We start from the raw sequence: 24,655 nt of genomic DNA, 5'->3' as shown, positions 1-24,655 counted from the left end.
ATGATTGGTAGTCCCATAGGGCGGCGCACAATTGGCACAGCGTCGTCCGGGTTTTGCCGGGGTAGGCCGTCATTGTAAATAAGAATTTGTTCTTAACTGACTTGCCTCGTTAAATAAATATAAACTGGTGCCCTTGGGGACAGATCTAGGATCAGCTTACCCTCCCTATATTCCATTTGTAACCATAAGGGAGGGAACAGAAAAACAGACATTAGATCAGTATCTAGGGGGATTTTGTCCGATCATCACCAGGGTATCGGCTCATGTCGATGTGAATACCTTTTGTTCTCGTCGTTCTTTATTGTCCTTTCTGATCTGTTCTGCCGTCTGGCCATGTTAGATCCCCTAAAGCTCTTGATCTCTGACGGGAGAAGACAGGAGCAGAAAAAAGGAGGGATGTGACAAAGGGATGAGAAGATAAAGAGGGGAGATGTGTGTGGTGTCTGTCTGGAAGTCTTTGTCAGGGGTGCTATCATCTCAATGATCTGAAGACTTGAGGCCGGACCGCTGTTCCTACACCCCACTGGCTAAATGTCTGTCTTCACTGCTAAGCCGTGTGTGTGTGTGTGTGTGTGTGTGTGTGTGTGTGTGTGTGTGTGGTGTGTGGTGTGTGTGTTGTTTGTTTGTGTGTGTGTAAAGTGATAAAGTGAACACATGACACACCTCATGGTTGGGGAGACAGTGGTAGGGGTGGGGTTGTTTACCAGACAATCACATAGAACTAGTCTACACACATACACACACATATATATACACACACACATATACAGTTGAAGTCGGAAGTTTACATACACTTAGGTTGGAGTCATTAAAACTAGTTTTTCAACCACTCCACAAACTTCTTGTTAACAAACTATAGTTTTGGCAAGTCGGTTAGGACATCTACTTTGTGCATGACACAAGTAATTTTTCCAACAATTGTTTACAGACAGATTTATTTCACTTATAATTCACTGTATTACAATTCCAGTGGGTCAGAAGTTTACATACACTAAGTTGACTGTGCCTTTAAACAGCTTGGAAAATTCCAGAAAATGATGTCATGGCTTTAGAAGCTTGTGATAGGCTAATTGACATAATTTGAGTCAATTGGAGGTGTACCTGTGGATGTATTTCAATGTCTACCTTCAAACTCAGTGCCTCTTTGCTTGACATCATGTGGAAATCAAAAGAAATCAGCCAAGACCTCAGAAAAAAATTCTAGACCTTCACAAGTCTGGTTCATCCTTGGGAGCAATTTACAACGTCGGATAACCCCTTGGATCTCGAGTTACCTGACTACTCCTCCATCCCAATCTCTCGTTCTGTCCTTTTCACCCTCCCTCCCCTCTGGTTAATTTCTCAGACGGTTTGATGTCTTCTCTCTCTCCAAACACACTGGTGATGCACAGATAGCATGGGCTGGTTATCAGGGACATTGAGACCTTGTGTGTGTGTGTGTGTTCGCATACATGTATGTAGACCTTTGACGCCTTCCTTGAGACATTTCCCTGATAAACCTTAGTCTTCTATCTCCCGTGGTGCTGCCAGTCTCTCTCTCCAGCTCCAGTGATCTACCATGTCCAGATGAGTCACTGGTTTTAACTGGATGTATTGGAGATAACACAGTTACACACAAACGTGTGAACACGCACACGCTCCCCATCTCAAACAAACAGACACATGGAAGAGTGTTGATAAGGCAGACTTGCCTGTCTGCCTGTGCATACTATGGATTAGACGTAGATATAGGTGACATAGAGAGGTTGAGTGGATGTAGAAGCATGGTATGCAGATAAGAGGGCACGGTGTGAAGAGGGCACAACAAAACCTATTCCCCCTCAGGAGACTGAAAAGATTTGGCATGGGTCCTCAGATCCTCAAAAGGTTATACAGCTGCACCATCAAGAGCATGGTTGCATCACTGCCTGGTATGGCAACTGCAACTGCGGTACGGGAGCGCCAAGTCTAGGTCCAAAAGGCTTCTAAACAGCTTCTACCCCCAAGCCATAAGACTCTTGAATTGATTTGATTTGAAATGGCTACCCAGACTATTTGCAGTGCCCCCCCCCTCTTTACACCACTGCTAATATCTGTCGTCATCTATGCATAGTCACTTTAATAACTCTACCTACGTGTACATATTACCTCAACTAACCGGTGTCCCCGCACATTGACTCTGTAGCAGTACCCCACCTGTATATAGTCTCGCTATTGTTATTTTACTGCTGCTCTTTAATTACTTGTTACTTTTATCTCTTATTCTTATCCATACGTTTTTTTTAAACTGCATTGTTGGTTAGGGGCTCGTAAGTAAGCATTTCACTGTAAGGTCTTCACTTGTTGTATTCGGCGCATGTGACTAATAAATAAAATGTTATTGAATTTGAAAAGCTGTCGTTGACTGAAGCCACTCTGTATTCATGGGAGAGGGGGCATCGTAAAGTATTCAGACCCCTTAACTTTTTCCACATTTTGTTGCGTTACAGCCTTATTCTAAAATGGATTAAATACATTTTTCCCTCATCAATCTACACACAATAATACCCCTTAATTACAAAGTGAAAATAGTTTTTTAGACATTTTTGCAAATGTATTAAAAATAAAAACATAAATACCTTATGGACATAAGTATTCAGACCCTTTGCTATTAGACTCGAAAATTGAGTTCAGTTGAGTTCAGTTGAGTGGATCCTGTTTCCATTGATCATCCTTGAGATATTTCTACAACTTGATTGGAGTCCACCTGTGGTAAATTCAATTGATTGGACATGATTTGGAAAGGCACACACCTGTCTATATATGGTACCACAGTTGACAGTGCATGTCAGAGTAAAAATCAAGCCATGAGGTCGAAGGAATTGTCCGTAGAGCTCCTAGACAGGATTGTGTTGAGGCACAGATCTGGGGAAGGCTACCAAAAAATGTCTGCAGCATTAAAGGTCCCCAAGAACACAGTGGCCTCCATCATTCTTAAATGGAAGAAATTTGGAATCACCAAGACTTTTTCTTCCTAGAGCTGGCCGCCCGCCCAAATTGAGCAATCGAGGGAGAAGGGCCATTTGCTAAAAGGACTTTCAGACCATGAGAAACAAGATTCTCTGGTCTAATGAAACCAAGATTGAACTCTTTGGCCTGAATGCCAAGCGTCTGGAGGAAACCGGGCACCGCTCATCAGCTGGCCTATACTATCCCACTGTGAAGCATGGTGGTGGCAGCAGACAGCCAAGACAATGCTGTAGTGGCTTTGGGACAAGTCTGTGAATGTCCTTGAGTGACCCAGCCAGATTCTGGACTTGAACCTGATCGACCATCTCTGGGGAGACCTGACAATAGCTGTGTAGCCTCGCGCCCCATCCAACCTGCCAGAGCTTGAGAGGATCTGCAGAGAAGAATGGGAGAAACTCCCCAAATACAGCTGTGCCAGGCTTGTAGCGTCATACTCAAGAAGAGTCGAGGCTGTAATCGACTTCAAAGGTGCTTCAACAAAGTACTGAGTTAAAGGGTCTGAATCCTTATGTCAAAGTAATGTTTAAGTTAAATAATTAGCTAAATGTTGGAAAAACCTGTTTTTGCTTTGTCATTATGGGGTATTGTGTGTAGATTGATGAGGGAAAAAAACATTTAATCAATGTAACAACATGTGGAGGGGGGTTGTGTGTGTGATTTGATATAATCAGTCTCAGCATCTCCGTTTCCCCTTTTGTCCTTCAAGCAGGCGAACACATGTGCACCCACACACACACACATGTGCACCCACACACACACACATGTGCACTCACACACACACACACACATGTGCACCCACACACACACACATGTGCACCCACACACACACACACATGTGCACCCACACACACACACACATGTGCACCCACACACACACACACATGTGCACCCACACACACACACACATGTGCACCCACACACACACACATGTGCACTCACACACACACACATGTGCACCCACACACACACACATGTGCACCCACACACACACACATGTGCACCCACACACACACACATATGTGCACCCACACACACACACACATGTGCACCCACACACACACACACACACATGTGCACCCACACACACACACACACACATGTGCACCCACACACACACACACATGAGCACTCACACACACACACACACACGTGCACCCACACACACACACATGTGCACCCACACACACACACACATGTGCACCCACACACACACACACATGTGCACCCACACACACACACACATGTGCACCCACACACACACACACATGTGCACCCACACACACACACACATGTGCACCCCCACACACACACATGTGCACCCCCACACACACACATGTGCACCCACACACACACACATGTGCACCCACACCCACACACATGTACACCCACACACATGTGCACCCACACACATGTGCACCCACACACATGTACACCCACACACATGTACACCCACACCCACACACATGTACACCCACACCCACACACATGTACACCCACACACATGTGCACCCACACACACACACATGTGCACCCACACACACACACATGTGCACCCACACACACACACATGTGCACCCACACACACCCACACACACATGTGCACCCACACACACAGACATGTGCACACACACACACCCACACACATGCACCCACACACACACATGTGCACCCACACACACACACATGTGCACCCACACCCACACACATGTGCACCCACACCCACACACATGTGCACCCACACACACACACATGTGCACCCCCACACACACACATGTGCACCCACACACACACACATGTGCACCCACACCCACACACATGTACACCCACACACATGTGCACCCACACACATGTGCACCCACACACATGTACACCCACACACATGTACACCCACACACATGTACACCCACACACATGTACACCCACACCCACACACATGTACACCCACACACATGTACACCCACACACATGTACACCCACACCCACACACATGTACACCCACACCCACACACATGTGCACCCACACACATGTACACCCACACACACACACACATGTGCACCCACACACATGTGCACCCACACACACACACACACACATGTGCACCCACACACACACACACACACATGTGCACCCACACACACACACACATGAGCACTCACACACACACACACACACGTGCACCCACACACACACACATGTGCACCCACACACAACACACACATGTGCACCCACACACACACACACATGTGCACCCACACACACACACACATGTGCACCCACACACACACACACATGTGCACCCACACACACACACACATGTGCACCCCCACACACACACATGTGCACCCCCACACACACACATGTGCACCCACACACACACACATGTGCACCCACACCCACACACATGTACACCCACACACATGTGCACCCACACACATGTGCACCCACACACATGTACACCCACACACATGTACACCCACACCCACACACATGTACACCCACACCCACACACATGTACACCCACACACATGTGCACCCACACACACACACATGTGCACCCACACACACACACATGTGCACCCACACACACACACATGTGCACCCACACACACCCACACACACATGTGCACCCACACACACAGACATGTGCACACACACACACCCACACACATGCACCCACACACACACATGTGCACCCACACACACACACATGTGCACCCACACCCACACACATGTGCACCCACACCCACACACATGTGCACCCACACACACACACATGTGCACCCCCACACACACACATGTGCACCCACACACACACACATGTGCACCCACACCCACACACATGTACACCCACACACATGTGCACCCACACACATGTGCACCCACACACATGTACACCCACACACATGTACACCCACACACATGTACACCCACACACATGTACACCCACACCCACACACATGTACACCCACACACATGTACACCCACACACATGTACACCCACACCCACACACATGTACACCCACACCCACACACATGTGCACCCACACACATGTACACCCACACACACACACACATGTGCACCCACACACATGTACACCCACACACACACATGTACACCCACACCCACGCACATGTACACACACACATGTACACACACACGTGTACACACACATGTACACCCACACACACACACATGTACACCCACACACACACACATGTACACCCACACACACATGTGCACCCACACCCACACACATGTGCACCCACACCCACACACACATGTGCACCCACACCCACACACATGTGCACCCACACACATGTACACCCACACACATGTACACCCACACACACACACACACACACATGTGCACCCACACACACACACACACATGAGCACTCACACACACACACACACACGTGCACCCACACACACACACATGTGCACCCACACACACACACATGTGCACCCACACACACACACACATGTGCACCCACACACACACACACATGTGCACCCACACACACACACACATGTGCACCCACACACACACACATGTGCACCCCCACACACACACATGTGCACCCCCACACACACACATGTGCACCCACACACACACACATGTGCACCCACACCCACACACATGTACACCCACACACATGTGCACCCACACACATGTGCACCCACACACATGTACACCCACACACATGTACACCCACACCCACACACATGTACACCCACACCCACACACATGTACACCCACACACATGTGCACCCACACACACACACATGTGCACCCACACACACACACATGTGCACCCACACACACACACATGTGCACCCACACACACCCACACACACATGTGCACCCACACACACAGACATGTGCACACACACACACCCACACACATGCACCCACACACACACATGTGCACCCACACACACACACATGTGCACCCACACCCACACACATGTGCACCCACACCCACACACATGTGCACCCACACCCACACACATGTGCACCCCCACACACACACATGTGCACCCACACACACACACATGTGCACCCACACCCACACACATGTACACCCACACACATGTGCACCCACACACATGTGCACCCACACACATGTACACCCACACACATGTACACCCACACACATGTACACCCACACCCACACACATGTACACCCACACACATGTACACCCACACCCACACACATGTACACCCACACCCACACACATGTGCACCCACACACATGTACACCCACACACACACACACATGTGCACCCACACACATGTACACCCACACACACACATGTACACCCACACCCACGCACATGTACACACACACATGTACACACACACGTGTACACACACATGTACACCCACACACACACACATGTACACCCACACACACACACATGTACACCCACACACACATGTGCACCCACACCCACACACATGTGCACCCACACCCACACACACATGTGCACCCACACCCACACACATGTGCACCCACACACATGTACACACACACATGTGCACCCACACACATGTGCACCCACACCCACACACATGTGCACACACACACACACACACAAGTACACCCACACACACACACATGTGCACCCACACACACACACATGTACACCCACACCCACACACATGTGCACCCACACACACACACATGTGCACCCACACACACGCACACCCATGTGCACCCACACACACATGTGCACCCACACCCACACACACATGTGCACCCACACACACACACATGTGTACCCACACCCACACACATGTGCACCCACACACACATGTGCACCCAGACCCACACACACATGTGCACCCACACCCACACACACATGTGCACCCACACACACATGTGCACCCACACCCACACACACATGTGCACCCACCCCCTGTTAGTAGGCAACTAGACATAGCAGGTATTCTAGTGGTTAGAGTGTTGGGCAAGTAACCAAATGGTTGCTGGATCGAATCCCTAAGCTGACAAGGTAAAAATCTGTCGTTCTGCCCCTGAACAAGGCAGTTAACCCACTGTTCTTAGGCCCCCATTGTAAATAAGAATTGGTTCTTAACTGACTTGCCTAGTTAAATAAAGGTTCAATAAAACATTTAAAAAAAACATCTATCACTGATCCGCTGGGGTTGTGTTTACAGACCGTGCTGCTCACACACACACACACACACACATACACACACACACACACACACATACACACACACACACACACACACACACACACACACACACACACACACACACACACACACACCATGATCAATGAACTGTGATTATCTCTATTTGGTTTGGCGGCAGATTGTGGAAGGGAGAGTGGAAAGACAAGAGAAAGACTGTGAAATGAGAGGTAGTGGATGAGAGGGGAGGGGAGATGTTGAATGAGAGTGGATTTGAGGGAGATGTTGAGGGAGATAGTGGATGAGAGGGAGATGGAGAGTGGATGAGAGGGAGATGGAGAGTGGATGAGAGGGAGATGGAGAGTAGATGAGAGGGAGATGGAGAGTGGATGAGAGGGAGATGGAGAGTGGATGAGAGGGAGATGGAGAGTGGATGAGAGGGAGATGGAGAGTGGATGAGAGGGAGATGGAGAGTGGATGAGAGGGAGATGGATAGTGGATGAGAGGGAGATGGATAGTGGATGAGAGGGAGATGGATAGTGGATGAGAGGGAGATGGATAGTGGATGAGAGGGAGATGGATAGTGGATGAGAGGGAGATAGATAGTGGGTGAGAGGGAGATGGATAGTGGGTGAGAGGGAGATAGATAGTGGGTGAGAGGGAGATAGATAGTGGGTGAGGGGGAGATAGATAGTGGGTGAGGGGGAGATAGATAGTGGGTGAGAGGGAGATAGATAGTGGGTGAGAGGGAGATAGATAGTGGGTGAGAGGGAGATAGATAGTGGGTGAGAGGGAGATAGATAGTGGGTGAGAGGGAGATGGATAGTGGGTTAGAGGGAGATGGATAGTGGGTGAGAGGGAGATGTTGAGGGAATAGTTAGTGGGTGAGAGGGAGATAGATAGTGGGTGAGAGGGAGATAGATAGTGGGTGAGAGGGAGATAGATAGTGGATGAGAGGGAGATAGATAGTGGATGAGAGGGAGCTAGATAGTGGGTGAGAGGGAGATAGATAGTGGATGAGAGGGAGATAGATAGTGGATGAGAGGGAGATAGATAGTGGATGAGAGGGAGATAGATAGTGGGTGAGAGGGAGATAGATAGTGGATGAGAGGGAGATAGATAGTGGATGAGAGGGAGATAGATAGTGGATGAGAGGGAGATAGATAGTGGATGAGAGGGAGATAGATAGTGGATGAGAGGGAGATAGATAGTGGATGAGATGGAGATAGATAGTGGATGAGAGGGAGATAGATAGTGGATGAGAGGGAGATAGATAGTGGATGAGATGGAGATAGATAGTGGATGAGAGGGAGATAGATAGTGGATGAGAGGGAGATAGATAGTGGGTGAGAGGGAGATGTTGAGGGAATAGTTAGTGGGTGAGAGGGAGATAGATAGTGGGTGAGAGGGAGATAGATAGTGGGTGAGAGGGAGATAGATAGTGGATGAGAGGGAGATAGATAGTGGATGAGATGGAGATAGATAGTGGATGAGAGGGAGATAGATAGTGGATGAGAGGGAGATAGATAGTGGATGAGAGGGAGATAGATAGTGGATGAGAGGGAGATAGATAGTGGGTGAGAGGGAGATAGATAGTGGGTGAGAGGGAGATGTTGAGGGAATAGTTAGTGGGTGAGAGGGAGATAGATAGTGGGTGAGAGGGAGATAGATAGTGGATGAGATGGAGATAGATAGTGGATGAGAGGGAGATAGATAGTGGATGAGAGGGAGATAGATAGTGGGTGAGAGGGAGATGTTGAGGGAATAGTTAGTGGGTGAGAGGGAGATAGATAGTGGGTGAGAGGGAGATAGATAGTGGATGAGAGGGAGATAGATAGTGGATGAGATGGAGATAGATAGTGGATGAGAGGGAGATAGATAGTGGATGAGAGGGAGATGGATAGTGGGTGAGAGGGAGATGTTGAGGGAATAGTTAGTGGGTGAGAGGGAGATAGATAGTGGGTGAGAGGGAGATAGATAGTGGGTGAGAGGGAGATAGATAGTGGATGAGAGGGAGATAGATAGTGGATGAGAGGGAGCTAGATAGTGGGTGAGAGGGAGATAGATAGTGGATGAGAGGGAGATAGATAGTGGATGAGAGGGAGATAGATAGTGGATGAGAGGGAGATAGATAGTGGGTGAGAGGGAGATAGATAGTGGATGAGAGGGAGATAGATAGTGGATGAGAGGGAGATAGATAGTGGATGAGAGGGAGATAGATAGTGGATGAGAGGGAGATAGATAGTGGATGAGATGGAGATAGATAGTGGATGAGAGGGAGATAGATAGTGGATGAGAGGGAGATAGATAGTGGATGAGATGGAGATAGATAGTGGATGAGAGGGAGATAGATAGTGGATGAGAGGGAGATAGATAGTGGGTGAGAGGGAGATGTTGAGGGAATAGTTAGTGGGTGAGAGGGAGATAGATAGTGGGTGAGAGGGAGATAGATAGTGGATGAGAGGGAGATAGATAGTGGATGAGATGGAGATAGATAGTGGATGAGAGGGAGATAGATAGTGGATGAGAGGGAGATAGATAGTGGATGAGATGGAGATAGATAGTGGATGAGAGGGAGATAGATAGTGGATGAGAGGGAGATAGATAGTGGATGAGAGGGAGATAGATAGTGGATGAGATGGAGATAGATAGTGGATGAGAGGGAGATAGATAGTGGATGAGAGGGAGATAGATAGTGGATGAGAGGGAGATAGATAGTGGATGAGAGGGAGATAGATAGTGGATGAGATGGAGATAGATAGTGGATGAGAGGGAGATAGATAGTGGATGAGAGGGAGATAGATAGTGGATGAGAGGGAGATAGATAGTGGATGAGATGGAGATAGATAGTGGATGAGAGGGAGATAGATAGTGGATGAGAGGGAGATAGATAGTGGATGAGAGGGAGATAGATAGTGGATGAGAGGGAGAGCGGGCAATGGAGTTTCAGTGAGAGAGAGAATTAGAGGAAAAAAATATTAAGGAAAGAGAAGTTGCAAGGTAGGCAGCGTGACTGACAGAAAGTGAAAGAGGGAGAGTAAGAGTGACAGGGAGAGCGAGAGTGACAGAGAGCGGCAGAGTGAGAGAGGATAGTGGAGTGACCTTCTGCCAGGTACTTATTAACGAGCCGACAGGAAACGTCTCCGCCCTGCCATTACCCAGGTCACTTCACTCCTAGTACCAGCCAATCAGCCTCTGCCTCTGCCCATTGTCCCTTTAGAACATTGGAGCTGAAACACACTGCTGTCTACTGTATCAGCTAGAACTGACTGGTAATAGGCACCATTTTAGATTGTGTAACTGTGAGAAAGACTTCTGATTTTGCTAAGCTCATTTTTATAATTGGTGGGTGAGTGTGTGAGGGTGGGGAGTCTGACTGATTAAGGTTTTGATTTCACACCCATTAGGGTGGCAAAGCCCTAGGGCGTTGAGACTGTACACCGCTGCTGAAACAGATCCAGGCTAACGTTAACCAAATGTATGCTTACTCCAAAGCAAACAGAGACTGGTCCAGGCGTTAGCGAATGCTAACTCCAATGCTCAGACTGGTCCAGGCTAACACGCTAACCAACGCGAACTCCACCACTCACAGACACTGGTCCAGGCTAAAGTGCTAACGAATGCTAACTCCAACACTCACAGACTGGTCCAGGCTAAGGTGCTAACCAACGTTACCTTCACCCCTCACCGACACTTTCCCAGGCTAATGCTAACCAACACTAAGTCCACCACACTCTCTCTCCTCCGCTGTTCAAGAATTCACTTTGCATATCCCCCTTCATATCTGATTGGTACAGACAAGGCTCAATGACAGCTGACCTATCCTGTCAGAGTGCAGTGTGTGTGTGTGTGTGTGTGTGTGTGTGTGTGTGTGTGTGTGTGTGTGTGTCTTCAGAAAGTATTAATACCCCTTGACTTTTTCTCCATTTTGTTGTCTAGATTAAATTGAGATTGTTTTGTCACTGGCCTACCGGTACACATAATAGCCCATAATGTCAAAGTGGTGTTACACTACCGCTCAACAGTTTGGGGTCACTTAGAAATGTCCTTGTTTTTGAAAGAAAAGCTTGTTTTTTTGTCCATTAAAATAACATCAAATTGAATAGAAATACAGTGTAGACATTGATAATGTTGTAAATTACTATTGTTGTAGCTGGAAACAGCAGATTTTTTACATCTACGTAGGTGTATAGAGGCCCATTATCAGCAACCAATCACTCCTGTGTTCCAATGGCACGTTGTTTTAGCAAATCGTAGTTTATAATTTTGAAAGGCTAATTCATCATTAGAAAACCCTTTTGCAATTATGGCAGCACAGCTGAAAACTGTTGTTCTGATTAAAGAAGCAATAAAACTGGCCTTCTTTAGACTAGTTGAGCATTTGGAGCATCAGCATTTGTGGGTTTGTTTACATGCTCAAAATGTCCAGAAACAAAGATATTTATTCTGAAATCTGTCAAGTCTATTCTTGTTCTGAGAAATGAAATGAACAGATGCCTAACAAGTCCGCAAATGGCAGCTTCATTAAATAGTACCCGCAAAACACCAGTCAAACAGTGAAGAGGCGACTCCGGGAAGCTGGCCTCCTAGGCAGAGTTCCTCTGTCCAGTGTCTGTGTTCTTTTGCCCATCTTAATATTTTATTTTTATTGGCCAGTCTGAGATATGGCTTTTTCTTTGCAACTCTGCCTAGAAGGCCAGCATCCCGGAGTCGCCTCAACACTGTTGACGTTGAGACTGGTGTTTTGCGGGTACTATTTAATGAAGCTGCCATTTGAGGACTTGTGAGGCGTCTGTTCATTTCATTTCTCACGGCTGTAATCGCTGCCAAAGGTGCTTCTACAAAGTATTGACTCGGGCGTGAGTACCTATGTAAATCAGATATTTATGTATTTAATTTTCAATACATTTGCTAAAATATCAAAAAACATGTTTACACTTTGTCATTATGTGGTATTGTGTTTAGATGGATGAGAACAATTTAATACAGTATGTAATCTATTTTGAATTCAGGCCGTAACACAACACAATGTGGAATAAGTCAAGGGGTATGAATACTTTCCGAATGCACTGTATATTGTAATGTTCTGTTACGGCCTTTTGCTGTGTCATTTCCTGCTTTGTGTGGCTGTGTTGCTAAGGCAACCCCTTTGGATTTGGAAACTAAATGACTTTAAGCACGCCGAGAGGAAAGGTTATTTAGAAATACACTTTATTAAAGAGAATCGACTCAAACGAAACTCAAGTGAATTTTCCTCCTTTACAATGATTTAAAACAAATCTGTACTTAATTATTGAAATATACTGACAGGACATATAATCATTAGAGTCATTTGAATAATGATGTTTCCTTCCCCTGATACAACTTTACAAAATGAAGTGTGTGCAAATGGCAATAATGAACATGCCATCAAAATATTATTTTATCTCCCATGTGCTCTTTTCCATTCATTAGTGTAGATTATATCTTTCCACTCCCTCCCTTGTTCCCAGAGAGGCTACACACACACACACACACACACACACACACACACACACACACACACACACACACACACACACACACACACACACTTCCAGCTCCATCAATTTACCCTGGAATCTCCCAACCTGCACTAGGCCCAATTAGAATAATGACTATCCATACATTAACACACAATTCCTCACTCACACCTGGCGTCTGCTGGAAATAATGGGTTTCACCATTGGGCATGACATTAAAAGCATAACACACTGTACACACGTGCGCATACACACACACACACACACACACACACACACACACACTAACACACATTTTCTCACTCTCTCTCACATGCACATATACACTCTCTCTCTCGCTCTCAATTCAATTCAAGGGGCTTTATTGGCATGGAAAACATATAATTTACATTGCCAAAGCAAGTGAAATGGATCAACAAAAAGTGAAATAAACAATGAAAAGTTAACAGTAAATATTACACTCATACAAGTTCCAAAATAATAGACATTTCAAATGTTATGTCTATAATACCGTTTTGTAACGATGTGAAAATAGTTAAAGTAGAAAAGAGAAAATAAATAAAGATAAATATGGGTTGTATTTACAATTGTGTTTATTCTTCTTGTGCCAACAGGTCACAAATCTTGCTGCTGTGATGGAACACTGTGGTATTTCACCCAATAGATATGGAAGTTTATCAAAATTGGATTTGTTTTCAAATTCTTTGTGGGTCTGTGTAATCTGAGTGAAATATGTCTCTCTAATATGGTCATACATCTGGTAGGAGGTTAGGAAGTGCAGTTCAGTTTCCACCTCATTTTGTAGGCAGTGTGCACATAGCCAGTCTTCTCTTGAGAGCCAGGTCTGCCTACGGCGGCCTTTCTCAATAACAAGGCTATCCTCACTGAGTCTGTACATAGTCAAAGTTTTCCTTAATTTTGGGTCAGTCACAGTGGTCAGGTATTCTGCCACTGTGTACTCTCTGTTTAGGGCCAAGTAGCCTTCTAGTTTGCTCTGTTCTCTCAAATCTCGGTTTCTCTCTCTGTCTCTCACACACACATGCATATACACCTCACTCCGGTGTGAAAAACGGGCTTTGCCTAATGAGCATGACATTAACACATGCAAGCAAGCACACCCACACACACACACAAATACACAACTAAATGAGTCGTTTGTGTCAGGTGGGGGAGATAAATAATAGAAGAGGGAGTGTTGCTCCTACTCCCCCTCTTTCTCATGTTCCCTGATCTGAAACCTGGTATTCCATGTGGAACAGTAACTTTACAATCGAACTGACGTAGAGTGTGTGTTTCTCCGTGATTGTGTGTGTGTGTGTGCTCTGAACAGGCGTGGAGTGTTTATTAACCGTCCAATTGTCAGCCATGACATGTTCATTAGCTGGCCTTGCATTGTGAAGACTGAGACCCTTGAGAGGTGTGTCTGAGGTCTTAATGAACCGGGACGGAGGGAGGAAGGGCGGATGGAAAGGGAGGGGGAGAGGAAGAGAAGGGGGAAGAGGGAAAGAAAGAGGGAGAGGAGTGTAGAATCACAGAGGGAGAGGAGAGAAGTGTAGCATCACCGAGGGAGAGGAGAGAAGTGTAGCATCACCGAGGGAGATAAGAGAAGTGTAGCATCACCGAGGGAGAGGAGAGAAGTGTAGCATCACCGAGGGAGAGGAGAGAAGTGTAGCATCACCCAGGAAGAGGAAGAGAAGTGTAGCATCACAGAGGAAGAGGAGAGGAGTGTAGCATCACAGAGGAAGAGGAGAGAAGTGTAGCATCACAGAGGGAGATGAGAGAAGTGTAGCATCACAGAGGGAGATGAGAGAAGTGTTGCATCACAGAGGGAGATGAGAGAAGTGTAGCATCACAGAGGAAGGGGAGAGAAGTGTAGCATCACAGAGGGAGATGAGAGAAGTGTAGCATCACAGAGGGAGATGAGAGAAGTGTAGCATCACAGAGGGAGATGAGAGAAGTGTAGCATCACAGAGGAAGGGGAGAGAAGTGTAGCATCACAGAGGGAGATGAGAGAAGTGTAGCATCACAGAGGGAGATGAGAGAAGTGTAGCATCACAGAGGGAGAGGAGAGAAGTGTAGCATCACAGAGGGAGATGAGAGAAGTGTAGCATCACAGAGGGAGAGGAGAGAAGTGTAGCATCACAGAGGGAGATGAGAGAAGTGTAGCATCACAGAGGGAGATGAGAGAAGTATAGCATCACAGAGGGAGATGAGAGAAATATAACATCACAGAGGGAGATGAGAGAAGTGTAGCATCACAGAGGGAGATGAGAGAAGTGTAGCATCACAGAGGGAGAGGAGAGAAGTGTAGCATCACAGAGGGAGAGGAGAGAAGTGTAGCATCACAGAGGGAGAGGAGAGAAGTGTAGCATCACAGAGGGAGAGGAGAGAAGTGTAGCATCACAGAGGGAGAGGAGAGAAGTGTAGCATCACCGAGGGAGAGGAGAGAAGTGTAGCATCACCGAGGGAGAGGAGAGAAGTGTAGCATCACCGAGGGAGAGGAGAGAAGTGTAGCATCACCGAGGAAGAGAAGTGTAGCATCACAGAGGAAGAGGAGAGGAGTGTAGCATCACAGAGGAAGAGGAGAGAAGTGTAGCATCACAGAGGGAGATGAGAGAAGTGTAGCATCACAGAGGGAGAGGAGAGAAGTGTAGCATCACAGAGGGAGATGAGAGAAGTGTTGCATCACAGAGGGAGATGAGAGAAGTGTAGCATCACAGAGGGAGATGAGAGAAGCGTAGCATCACAGAGGAAGGGGAGAGAAGTGTAGCATCACAGAGGGAGATGAGAGAAGTGTTGCATCACAGAGGGAGATGAGAGAAGTGTAGCATCACAGAGGGAGATGAGAGAAGTGTAGCATCACAGAGGGAGATGAGAGAAGTGTAGCATCACAGAGGGAGATGAGAGAAGTGTAGCATCACAGAGGGAGAGGAGAGAAGTGTAGCATCACAGAGGGAGAGGAGAGAAGTGTAGCATCACAGAGGGAGAGGAGAGAAGTGTAGCATCACAGAGGGAGATGAGAGAAGTGTAGCATCACAGAGGGAGATGAGAGAAGTATAGCATCACAGAGGGAGATGAGAGAAGTATAACATCACAGAGGGAGATGAGAGAAGTGTAGCATCACAGAGGGAGATGAGAGAAGTGTAGCATCACAGAGGGAGAGGAGAGAAGTGTAGCATCACAGAGGGAGATGAGAAGAAAACTATATAATGTGAGTATGAATGTTGATGAATACAGTCATTATGATGAGGATTACATATACACAAGGAGAGAGACACACAGTCACCTACTTTGTACTCCTATGTTGTTCACTTATTCAAAATATGGGTCAGACCTGACTCCTGCTCAACAGCTGGTGAATCTCCAGACCTTCAATCTTCTATGGCTGTGTTTTGGGGGACATACATTATCTAATATACTGGTACAAATACCAGAAATATGTCAAATATACAGTACGGTGAAAAAGTATTTGCCCCCTTTCTAATTTACTCTACTTTTGCATATTTTTTTAATCTGATCTTCAACCAAAACCTAATATTAGATCAAGAGAACCTGAGTGAACAAATAACACAACTACCTATTCATTTCATAAACAAAGTTATGCAACACCCAATTCCCCTGTGTGAAAAAGTAATTGCCCCTTACACTCAGTAACGGGTTGTGCCAGTTAGCTGCAATGACTCCAACCAAACGCTTCCTGTAGTGTGACGATTCTCCACCACAGTAGTTGTTGATCAGTCTCTCACGTCACTGTGGAGGAATTTTGGCCCACTCTTCCATGCAGAGCTGCTGTAACTCAGCAACATTTGTGGGTTTTCAAGCATGAACTGCTCAAATAAAATCAAACTGTATTTGTTACATGTACACCTTACTGTGAAATTATTACTTACAAGCCCTTAACCAACAGTGCAGTTCAAGAAGAGTTAAGAAAATATTTATCAAATAAATGAAAGTAAAAAACTCTATACAGGGGGTACCAAGCCGGTGTGCGGGGATAGATCAAGTTGGAGCTAATTTGTACATGTAGGTAGGGGTGAAGTGACTATGCATAGATAATAAACAGCGAGTAGCAGCAGTGTACAAAACAAATGGGAGGGGAGGGGATCAATGTAATAGTCTGGTGGCCATTTGATAAGTTGTTCAGCAGTCTTATGGCTTGGGGGTAGAAGCTGTAGAAACTTGAAACTCCGACCCGCTCCACTACAGCCCCGTTGATGTTAATGGGGGCCTGTTAGGTCCACCTTTTCCTGTAGTCTACGATCAGGAAGTTCAGGATCCAGTTGCAGAGGGAGGTGTTTCGTCCCAGGGTCCTTAGCTTAGTGATGAGCTTCGTGGGCACTATGGTTTTGAATTCAGAGCTGTAGACAATGAACAGGATTCTCACATAGGTATTCATTTTGTCCAGGTGGGAAAGGGCAGTGTGGAGTGCGATTGAGATTGCGTCATCTGTGAATCTGTTGGGGCGGTATGCGAATTGGAGTGGGTCTAGGGTATCCAGGAAGATGCTGTTGATGTAAGCCATGACCAGCCTTTCAAAGCACTTCATGTCTTCCAACATGAGTGCTACGGGGCGGTAATCATTTGGGCAGGTTACCTGCTCTCGTGCATGCTTCAGTGTTGCGGGATTTTTTATAGGTGTCCAGATTACTGTCCCGCTCCTTGAAAGCGTCAGCTCTAGCCTTTAGCTCGATGCGGATGTTGCTTGTAATCCATGGCTTCTGGTTGGAATATGTACGTACAGTCACTGTGGGGACGACATCATTGATGCACTTATTGATGAAGCCGATGACTGAGGTGGTGAACTCCTCAATGCCATCGGATGAATCCCGGAACATATTCCAGTCTGTGCTAGCAAAACAGTCCTGTAGTGCGTCATCTGACCACTTATGTATTGAGAGAGTTACTGGTACTTCCAGCTTTAGTTTTTGCTTGTAAGCAGGAATCAGGAGGATAGAATTATGGTCAGATTTGCCAAATGGAGAGCGGGGGAGAGCTTGTATGCATCTCTGTGTGTGGAGTAAAGGTGGTGTAGTTTTTTTCACCTCTGGTTTTCACCTCTGGTGTGACATGATGGTAAAAATGTGGTAAAACTGATTTAAATTTGCCTGCTTTAAAGTCTCCGGCCACTAGGAGCACCGCTTCTGGGTGAGCATTTTCTTGTTTGTTTATGGCCTTATAGAGTTGGTTGAGTGCGGTATTGGTCTGTGGTGGTAAATAGACGGCTCTGAATAATATAGATGAGAACTCTCTTAGTAGATAGTGTGGTCTACAGCTTATCATACGGTACTCTACCTCAGGCGAGCAATACCTCGAGACTTCTTTAATATTTGACATTGCGCACCAGCTGTTATTGACAAAAAGAGACACACTCCCACCACTCGTCTTACCAGACGTAGCTTCTCTGTTCTGTCGGCGCATTGAAAATCCCTCCAGCTCTATATTATCCGTGTCGTCGTTCAGCCACGACTCGGTGTAACATAATATATTACAAGATAATCGTAATCGTAGATCATTATTTTATTTTCCATGTTAGCAAGTAGAATTGATGGCAGTGGGAGTTTACTCGCTCGCCTACGGATTCTCAAAGGCAGCCTGATCTGCATCCTATTTTCCTCCGTCTTTTCTTCACGGGGATCTGGGCCTTTTCCCGGGAGAGCAGTATTTCTTTCTCGTCGGACTCGTTAAAGGAAAAAGCTTCTTCCAGTTCACCGTGAGTCATCCCAGTTCTGATGTCCAGAAGTTATTTTTGGTCATAAGAGACGGTAGCAGCAACATGATGTACAAAATAAGTTAAAAAGAAGTTACAAACAGCGCAGAATTGCTCAATTGTTTACCGGCATGTAAAACGTCAGCCATCCTCTTCGGCGCCATCACATTATGCTCATTTCAAGTCCTGTCACAACCTCTCAATTGGGATTAGGTCTGGACTTTGACTAGGCCATTCCGAAACTTCAAATGTGTTTCTTTTTAGCCATTTTCATCTAGACTTGATTGTTTGTTTTGTATCATTGTCTTGCTGCATGACCCATCTGCGCTTCAGCTTCAGCTCACAGACGGATGGCCTGACATCCTCCTGTAGAATTATCTGATACACAGCGGAATTCATGGTTCTTTCTATTAAAGCAAGTCATCTAGGTCCTGAGGCAGCAAAGCATCCCCAAACCATCACACTACCACCACCATGCTTGACCGTTGGTATGAGGTTCTTACTGTGGAATGCAGTGTTTGGTTTTCACCAGGCATAATGGGATCCATGTTGCCCAAAAAGTTTTTGAATAATCTGTCCATAGAACATTCTTCCAAAAGTATTGATGATCATCCAAGGGCTTCCGGGTACTTTTTGGCATGCTTGAGTCAACTTTTTGGGTGACATGTTTTTTTTTATAAAGTCCGGTTCCCTTTATCTAATAATATGTTTTAGTTGACGATCAGATAACATTCAGTATCGAAAATATGCAAAAATAGAGAAAATCAGAACGGCACTGTACATTCTGTCAGCATCTCCCTATGTATTACCATGCTACCTGACACTGCCCTGTCACCGTACTCTGACTATTCCCTATTGGCCTCAAGTGAAACTATCTCATTCCCCATTGGCCCTGTACGCCGCCTGTCACTCTGATCACTTCTCGTTGATGTATTGCAACCTAACTCTCTATAGGATAGTGATGCTTCTGTTGTGTTCCCCTTTGGCCCACTGTCCACTGGTAGAAAGGGATGTCTTTGGAAGACATCCATTGCTATCTTTCTCTCTCCCCCTCTCTCCCCGTCAACCTCTACCTGTCTCTTTGTCTATGTGTCACTGTCCCAGAACTTTTAGTCCCCTGATGTGGCGTTGTCTTAACCACCTGCCACATCGACCCCTTCCTCTTACTCTCAGTACGAAAACATTGAGTTCTTGCAGACACACTGGCCGGCATTTTGTGTATAAGATGTGAGTGTGAACAGTAATCTAGAGCAGCAGTAGTTATTCTGCTGGCTGTAAATGGTGTGTTGTGTAAAGCGTCTGTATCTATGTCTGCATTACAGCTTTCACTCTCTCACTACACTTGTTTCCCTTCTCTGGAATTTCAAGTGTGTGTGTGTGTGGTACAGTTATCGTGAAGTCATGCAAACACTCCTTGAAATATAACTAGAACGCGTGCGTGCACACACACACACACACACACACAGGCTAATGAGTGTGTCATGAGACCTGGACTTGTGTGCTGATGTGAGAGGAAGTGGAGATAATCCTCACTTAATAAATCCTGTGTTCTTTTCCAAGAGTCCTGCTCCTCCAGTGCACAGCTCACGGGGTACTTTCACATGTCCCTCTATATTGAACAAAAAACATATTGTAATTCTCCGCGTCACACCAGTGAATTGCAGCACGGTACTGAATTCTTATGTGGCAAAAGTTACACACACAATCACAATACTTAGCCACATCAGCTAACATTGCCTTTGTTCTCCTCTCTTGCGGTCTCCATCTCTCCCTCCAGCCCAAACAGCGGACCTCCCTCTCCTCCTCCCTGGATGTCCAGAACCAGAGGCCAATCAACCACAGCTGTGATCCCTCCGAGGTGAGCTCGTCCCTGGGCTACGCCAGCTTCAGCACCAGCCCCCCTGCCAGCCCGCCAGTCAGCCCCAACCAGGACTCACCTGGCTCCAACGACGACTGCCCCCCCACAGGTACCCAGGGACAGATTTTGGACATAGCACGACTTGTAGAGAATGAGGGATCATGTCAGCTCCATTTATATAGCTTTTGTAGCTTTTAATTGGACAAATACTGGAAACAGCCAATTAGCCTCTATGAAATTGTCTTTTCCCTAGAGATTTTCACTCTTTTGGGGAATTTTTATCCATCTTCTTCCTTCCTATTCCCTTTGCGTGTAGTGGATCTGGAAGTTTCCATCTGAACATTGTAAATAAGAATTTGACTAGCCTCGTTAAATAAAGGTTAAAAAAAAAATTGAAAGCAAGTCTAAAAAGTGGTTGATTTTTTTTAACCTTTATTTAACGAGGCAAGTCAAATTCTTATTTACAATGACAGCCTACTGGGGAACAGTGGGTTAACTGCCTTGTTCAGGAGCAGAACAACAGATATTTACCTCGTCAGCTCGGGGATTCGATCCAGCAACCTTTCGGTTACTTGCCCAACACTCTGACCACTAGGCTACCTGCCGCCCCATTCAATGAGAATGACAGATCTATAACTAACATTTCTATGTGAATTTGATCGGGTTGCCCAATAAGTGACATATTGCAGCTTTAAGCAGGACAAATATAAGCAACCACAGATACAGTCACACACACACGCACACACTCCATTTCCACTATTCAACAGACACCAGCAAACATGGCTGGCACATCAAATCTGATACATCACAACGCGCCACCAGAGAAACAACATCTCGCTCTCTGCCTCTCTCTCTTCCTCTCTTTCGCCAGCATCCCTCTATCCGTCAACAGCCCCCAGGTCCAACTCCAGGAATAGATCTGCACCCATTTTCTCCCTCTTTTTTTATGCGCTCTTTTTTTAAATGTTCCTCCTCTCCCCTCCTGCTCTCTACTTATTAGCTTTATAAGGTCCCTTGTGTTGTTGCCATGGAAACAGCAAGCACATGAGGCTTATACATTTACAGCTGGATACATCAAGTGGAGAGCGAGAGATGGAGAGAGATCGGGGGAGCGAGAGAGGGGGGGGGCATTATTGAAGAGGAGAGAGGGAATGAGTGAAAGACAATGAAAAAAGAGGGAGTATGAGGAGAGAGATGGTGAGAAAAAGAGATACAAACTATAGCAGAAGGGGGAGAGTGAAAACCAGAGTAAGATAGAGGTAAATACATTTTTACGCCCAACCATAAAAGGTCTCCTTCCTACCTTCCTGCCTCCATCCCTTTCTCATTTTTCAAAAGCTCTCCTGTGCTAGCCAAACAGCCGGCTCAACTCTGGATCAACACTGACCAAACATTTACGCAACGTCCCCTGTGCTACAGGGTAGGTGTAAGCCACCTGCGTGGGTGGGTGGCAGAAAGCTGGCTATTTATAGCTGGAGTAGCATTAGCATCTGTAGGTGGTAGAGTGGATGTTTCAGAAGAACCTTTATGTAACGTTTTGCTAGTTTTGCTGTGGCAGGCAGAGATGTTCCCTCTGGCATGTCAACACTGCAGTACCATTCCAGCAGCAGGTGTCTGCAGCAGCCTTAGTGTGTGTGTGCGCACTTTCCTGTGTACGCCTGGTTTTGTTTTCTTTTGACAGAAGGACAACAGTAACATACTGTACAGTAGTGGTCTTTAACTTCATTTACTTCTCTTTTTTTCTACCACAATGTCAGGTAAACAGGATGTAAATCAACTGTGTACACAGGAAGTGCTGTAATGTAAATATGAAGTCTACAGTGGCGTGGTTGATTGCTGTCTTATTTTAGAACACCTACAACTGCCCCTCCTTCTTTCTTAAAGATTCCTTCCTTCAATTCTTATGCCCTTCCTTCCTTTCTTACGCCCTTCCTTGAGTTAATCAGACATCATTGAATAAGTGAAAGCCTATGGCCCCATCCAGAAACAAGCCCTACCACCTCCTTGTCTCAAGGACGTCTTTATTTCAGTGGGCTTGATTGATTCAAAGAGAATGCACTTTTACAAATCTGTGTGCAATTTCACGACCCCCCCCACCCACACACACACACACACACACACATGGCCGTGGCCCCACTCTCCGAGGGTGTCTCAGGGGGGAGTTGGGATATGCCAAAAACACATTTCCATTTCACACCTCGCACTCGTACAGGTTACCAGTTGTACATGCAGCGAAACAGGACAGTCACAGGGGCAGCAGGGACTCCAAAGACCACCATTAATCCTGGACACACACCATCAATCCTTTTGGTCCCTTGTGGCTCTTTTATCCTCTGTGCGTGTGTGTATTTGTACCAACGAGTATGTGTGTTCGTGCATGTAGGTGAGTGACAACTACATCTTGGCCTGTACACCATGTTCTGAACAGACCGGAATAGACCAGTGTTTTATGGGACTTTGATTGTCCTCACTTATATTCAATTATATGACTGTCCCTCCAATTGTCAGCGCACTCTACCTCTGGCTGCTGTGTGGCCATGTGTAGAAAATCACACATTCTACACCTCCTTTGAATGAGGCAGTCAATTCAAGGTATTCTTTACAAGATGACATCATCACACACAACAGACAAGAACATAAGCAGAATGAAAATCTGACCAAGACTGACGCTATTGGCTTTCTCCAATGGGGGCGTATCTCAACGAGGTAGATGGGTGTGAATTCTGTGGATATGAGTGAGCACCAAGGAAGAGAGAGCCCCCAGCTAGCACCAAGGAAGAGAGAGCCCCCGGCTAGCACCAAGGAAGAGAGAGCCCCCAGCTAGCACCAAGGAAGAGAGAGCCCCCAGCTAGCACCAAGGAAGAGAGAGCCCCCAGCTAGCACCAAGGAAGAGAGAGCCCCCAGCTAGCACCAAGGAAGAGAGAGCCCCCAGCTAGCACCAAGGAAGAGAGAGCCCCCAGCTAGCACCAAGGAAGAGAGACCCCCCAGCTAGCACCAAGGAAGAGAGAGCCCCCAGCTAGAACCAAGGAAGAGAGAACCCCCAGCTAGCACCAAGGAAGAGAGAGCCCCCAGCTAGCACCAAGGAAGAGAGACCCCCCAGCTAGTACCAAGGAAGAGAGAGCCCCCAGCTAGCACCAAGGAAGAGAGAGACCCCAGCTAGCACCAAGGAAGAGAGAGCCCCCAGCTAGCACCAAGGAAGAGAGAGCCCCCAGCTAGCACCAAGGAAGAGAGACCCCCCAGCTAGCACCAAGGAAGAGAGACCCCCCAGCTAGTACCAAGGAAGAGAGAGCCCCCAGCTAGCACCAAGGAAGAGAGAGACCCCAGCTAGCACCAAGGAAGAGAGAGCCCCCAGCTAGCACCAAGGAAGAGAGACCCCCCAGCTAGCACCAAGGAAGAGAGAGCCCCCAGCTAGCACCAAGGAAGAGAGACCCCCCA

General features: G+C 46.6%; 1 protein-coding gene across 5 annotated transcripts in view; it reads left to right on the top strand.

The window, feature by feature from the left end:
- The window catches only part of LOC109883481 (ankyrin repeat and sterile alpha motif domain-containing protein 1B), a 222,995-nt gene that overhangs the window by 76,726 nt on the left and 121,614 nt on the right, over window positions 1-24,655 (top strand). For all 5 annotated transcript variants that reach the window (XM_031831464.1, XM_031831463.1, XM_031831465.1 and 2 more), the window contains exon 10: window positions 21,140-21,329. In XM_031831464.1, coding sequence (XP_031687324.1) covers window positions 21,140-21,329 — 190 coding nt within the window. The remainder of the gene's footprint in view (window positions 1-21,139; window positions 21,330-24,655) is intronic.

Source organism: Oncorhynchus kisutch, linkage group LG9 (assembly GCF_002021735.2).
Source record: "Oncorhynchus kisutch isolate 150728-3 linkage group LG9, Okis_V2, whole genome shotgun sequence".
Taxonomy (NCBI): Eukaryota; Metazoa; Chordata; class Actinopteri; order Salmoniformes; family Salmonidae; genus Oncorhynchus; species Oncorhynchus kisutch.
Note: the sequence above shows the minus strand (reverse complement) of the source record. Positions and strands in the feature narration are given on the sequence as shown.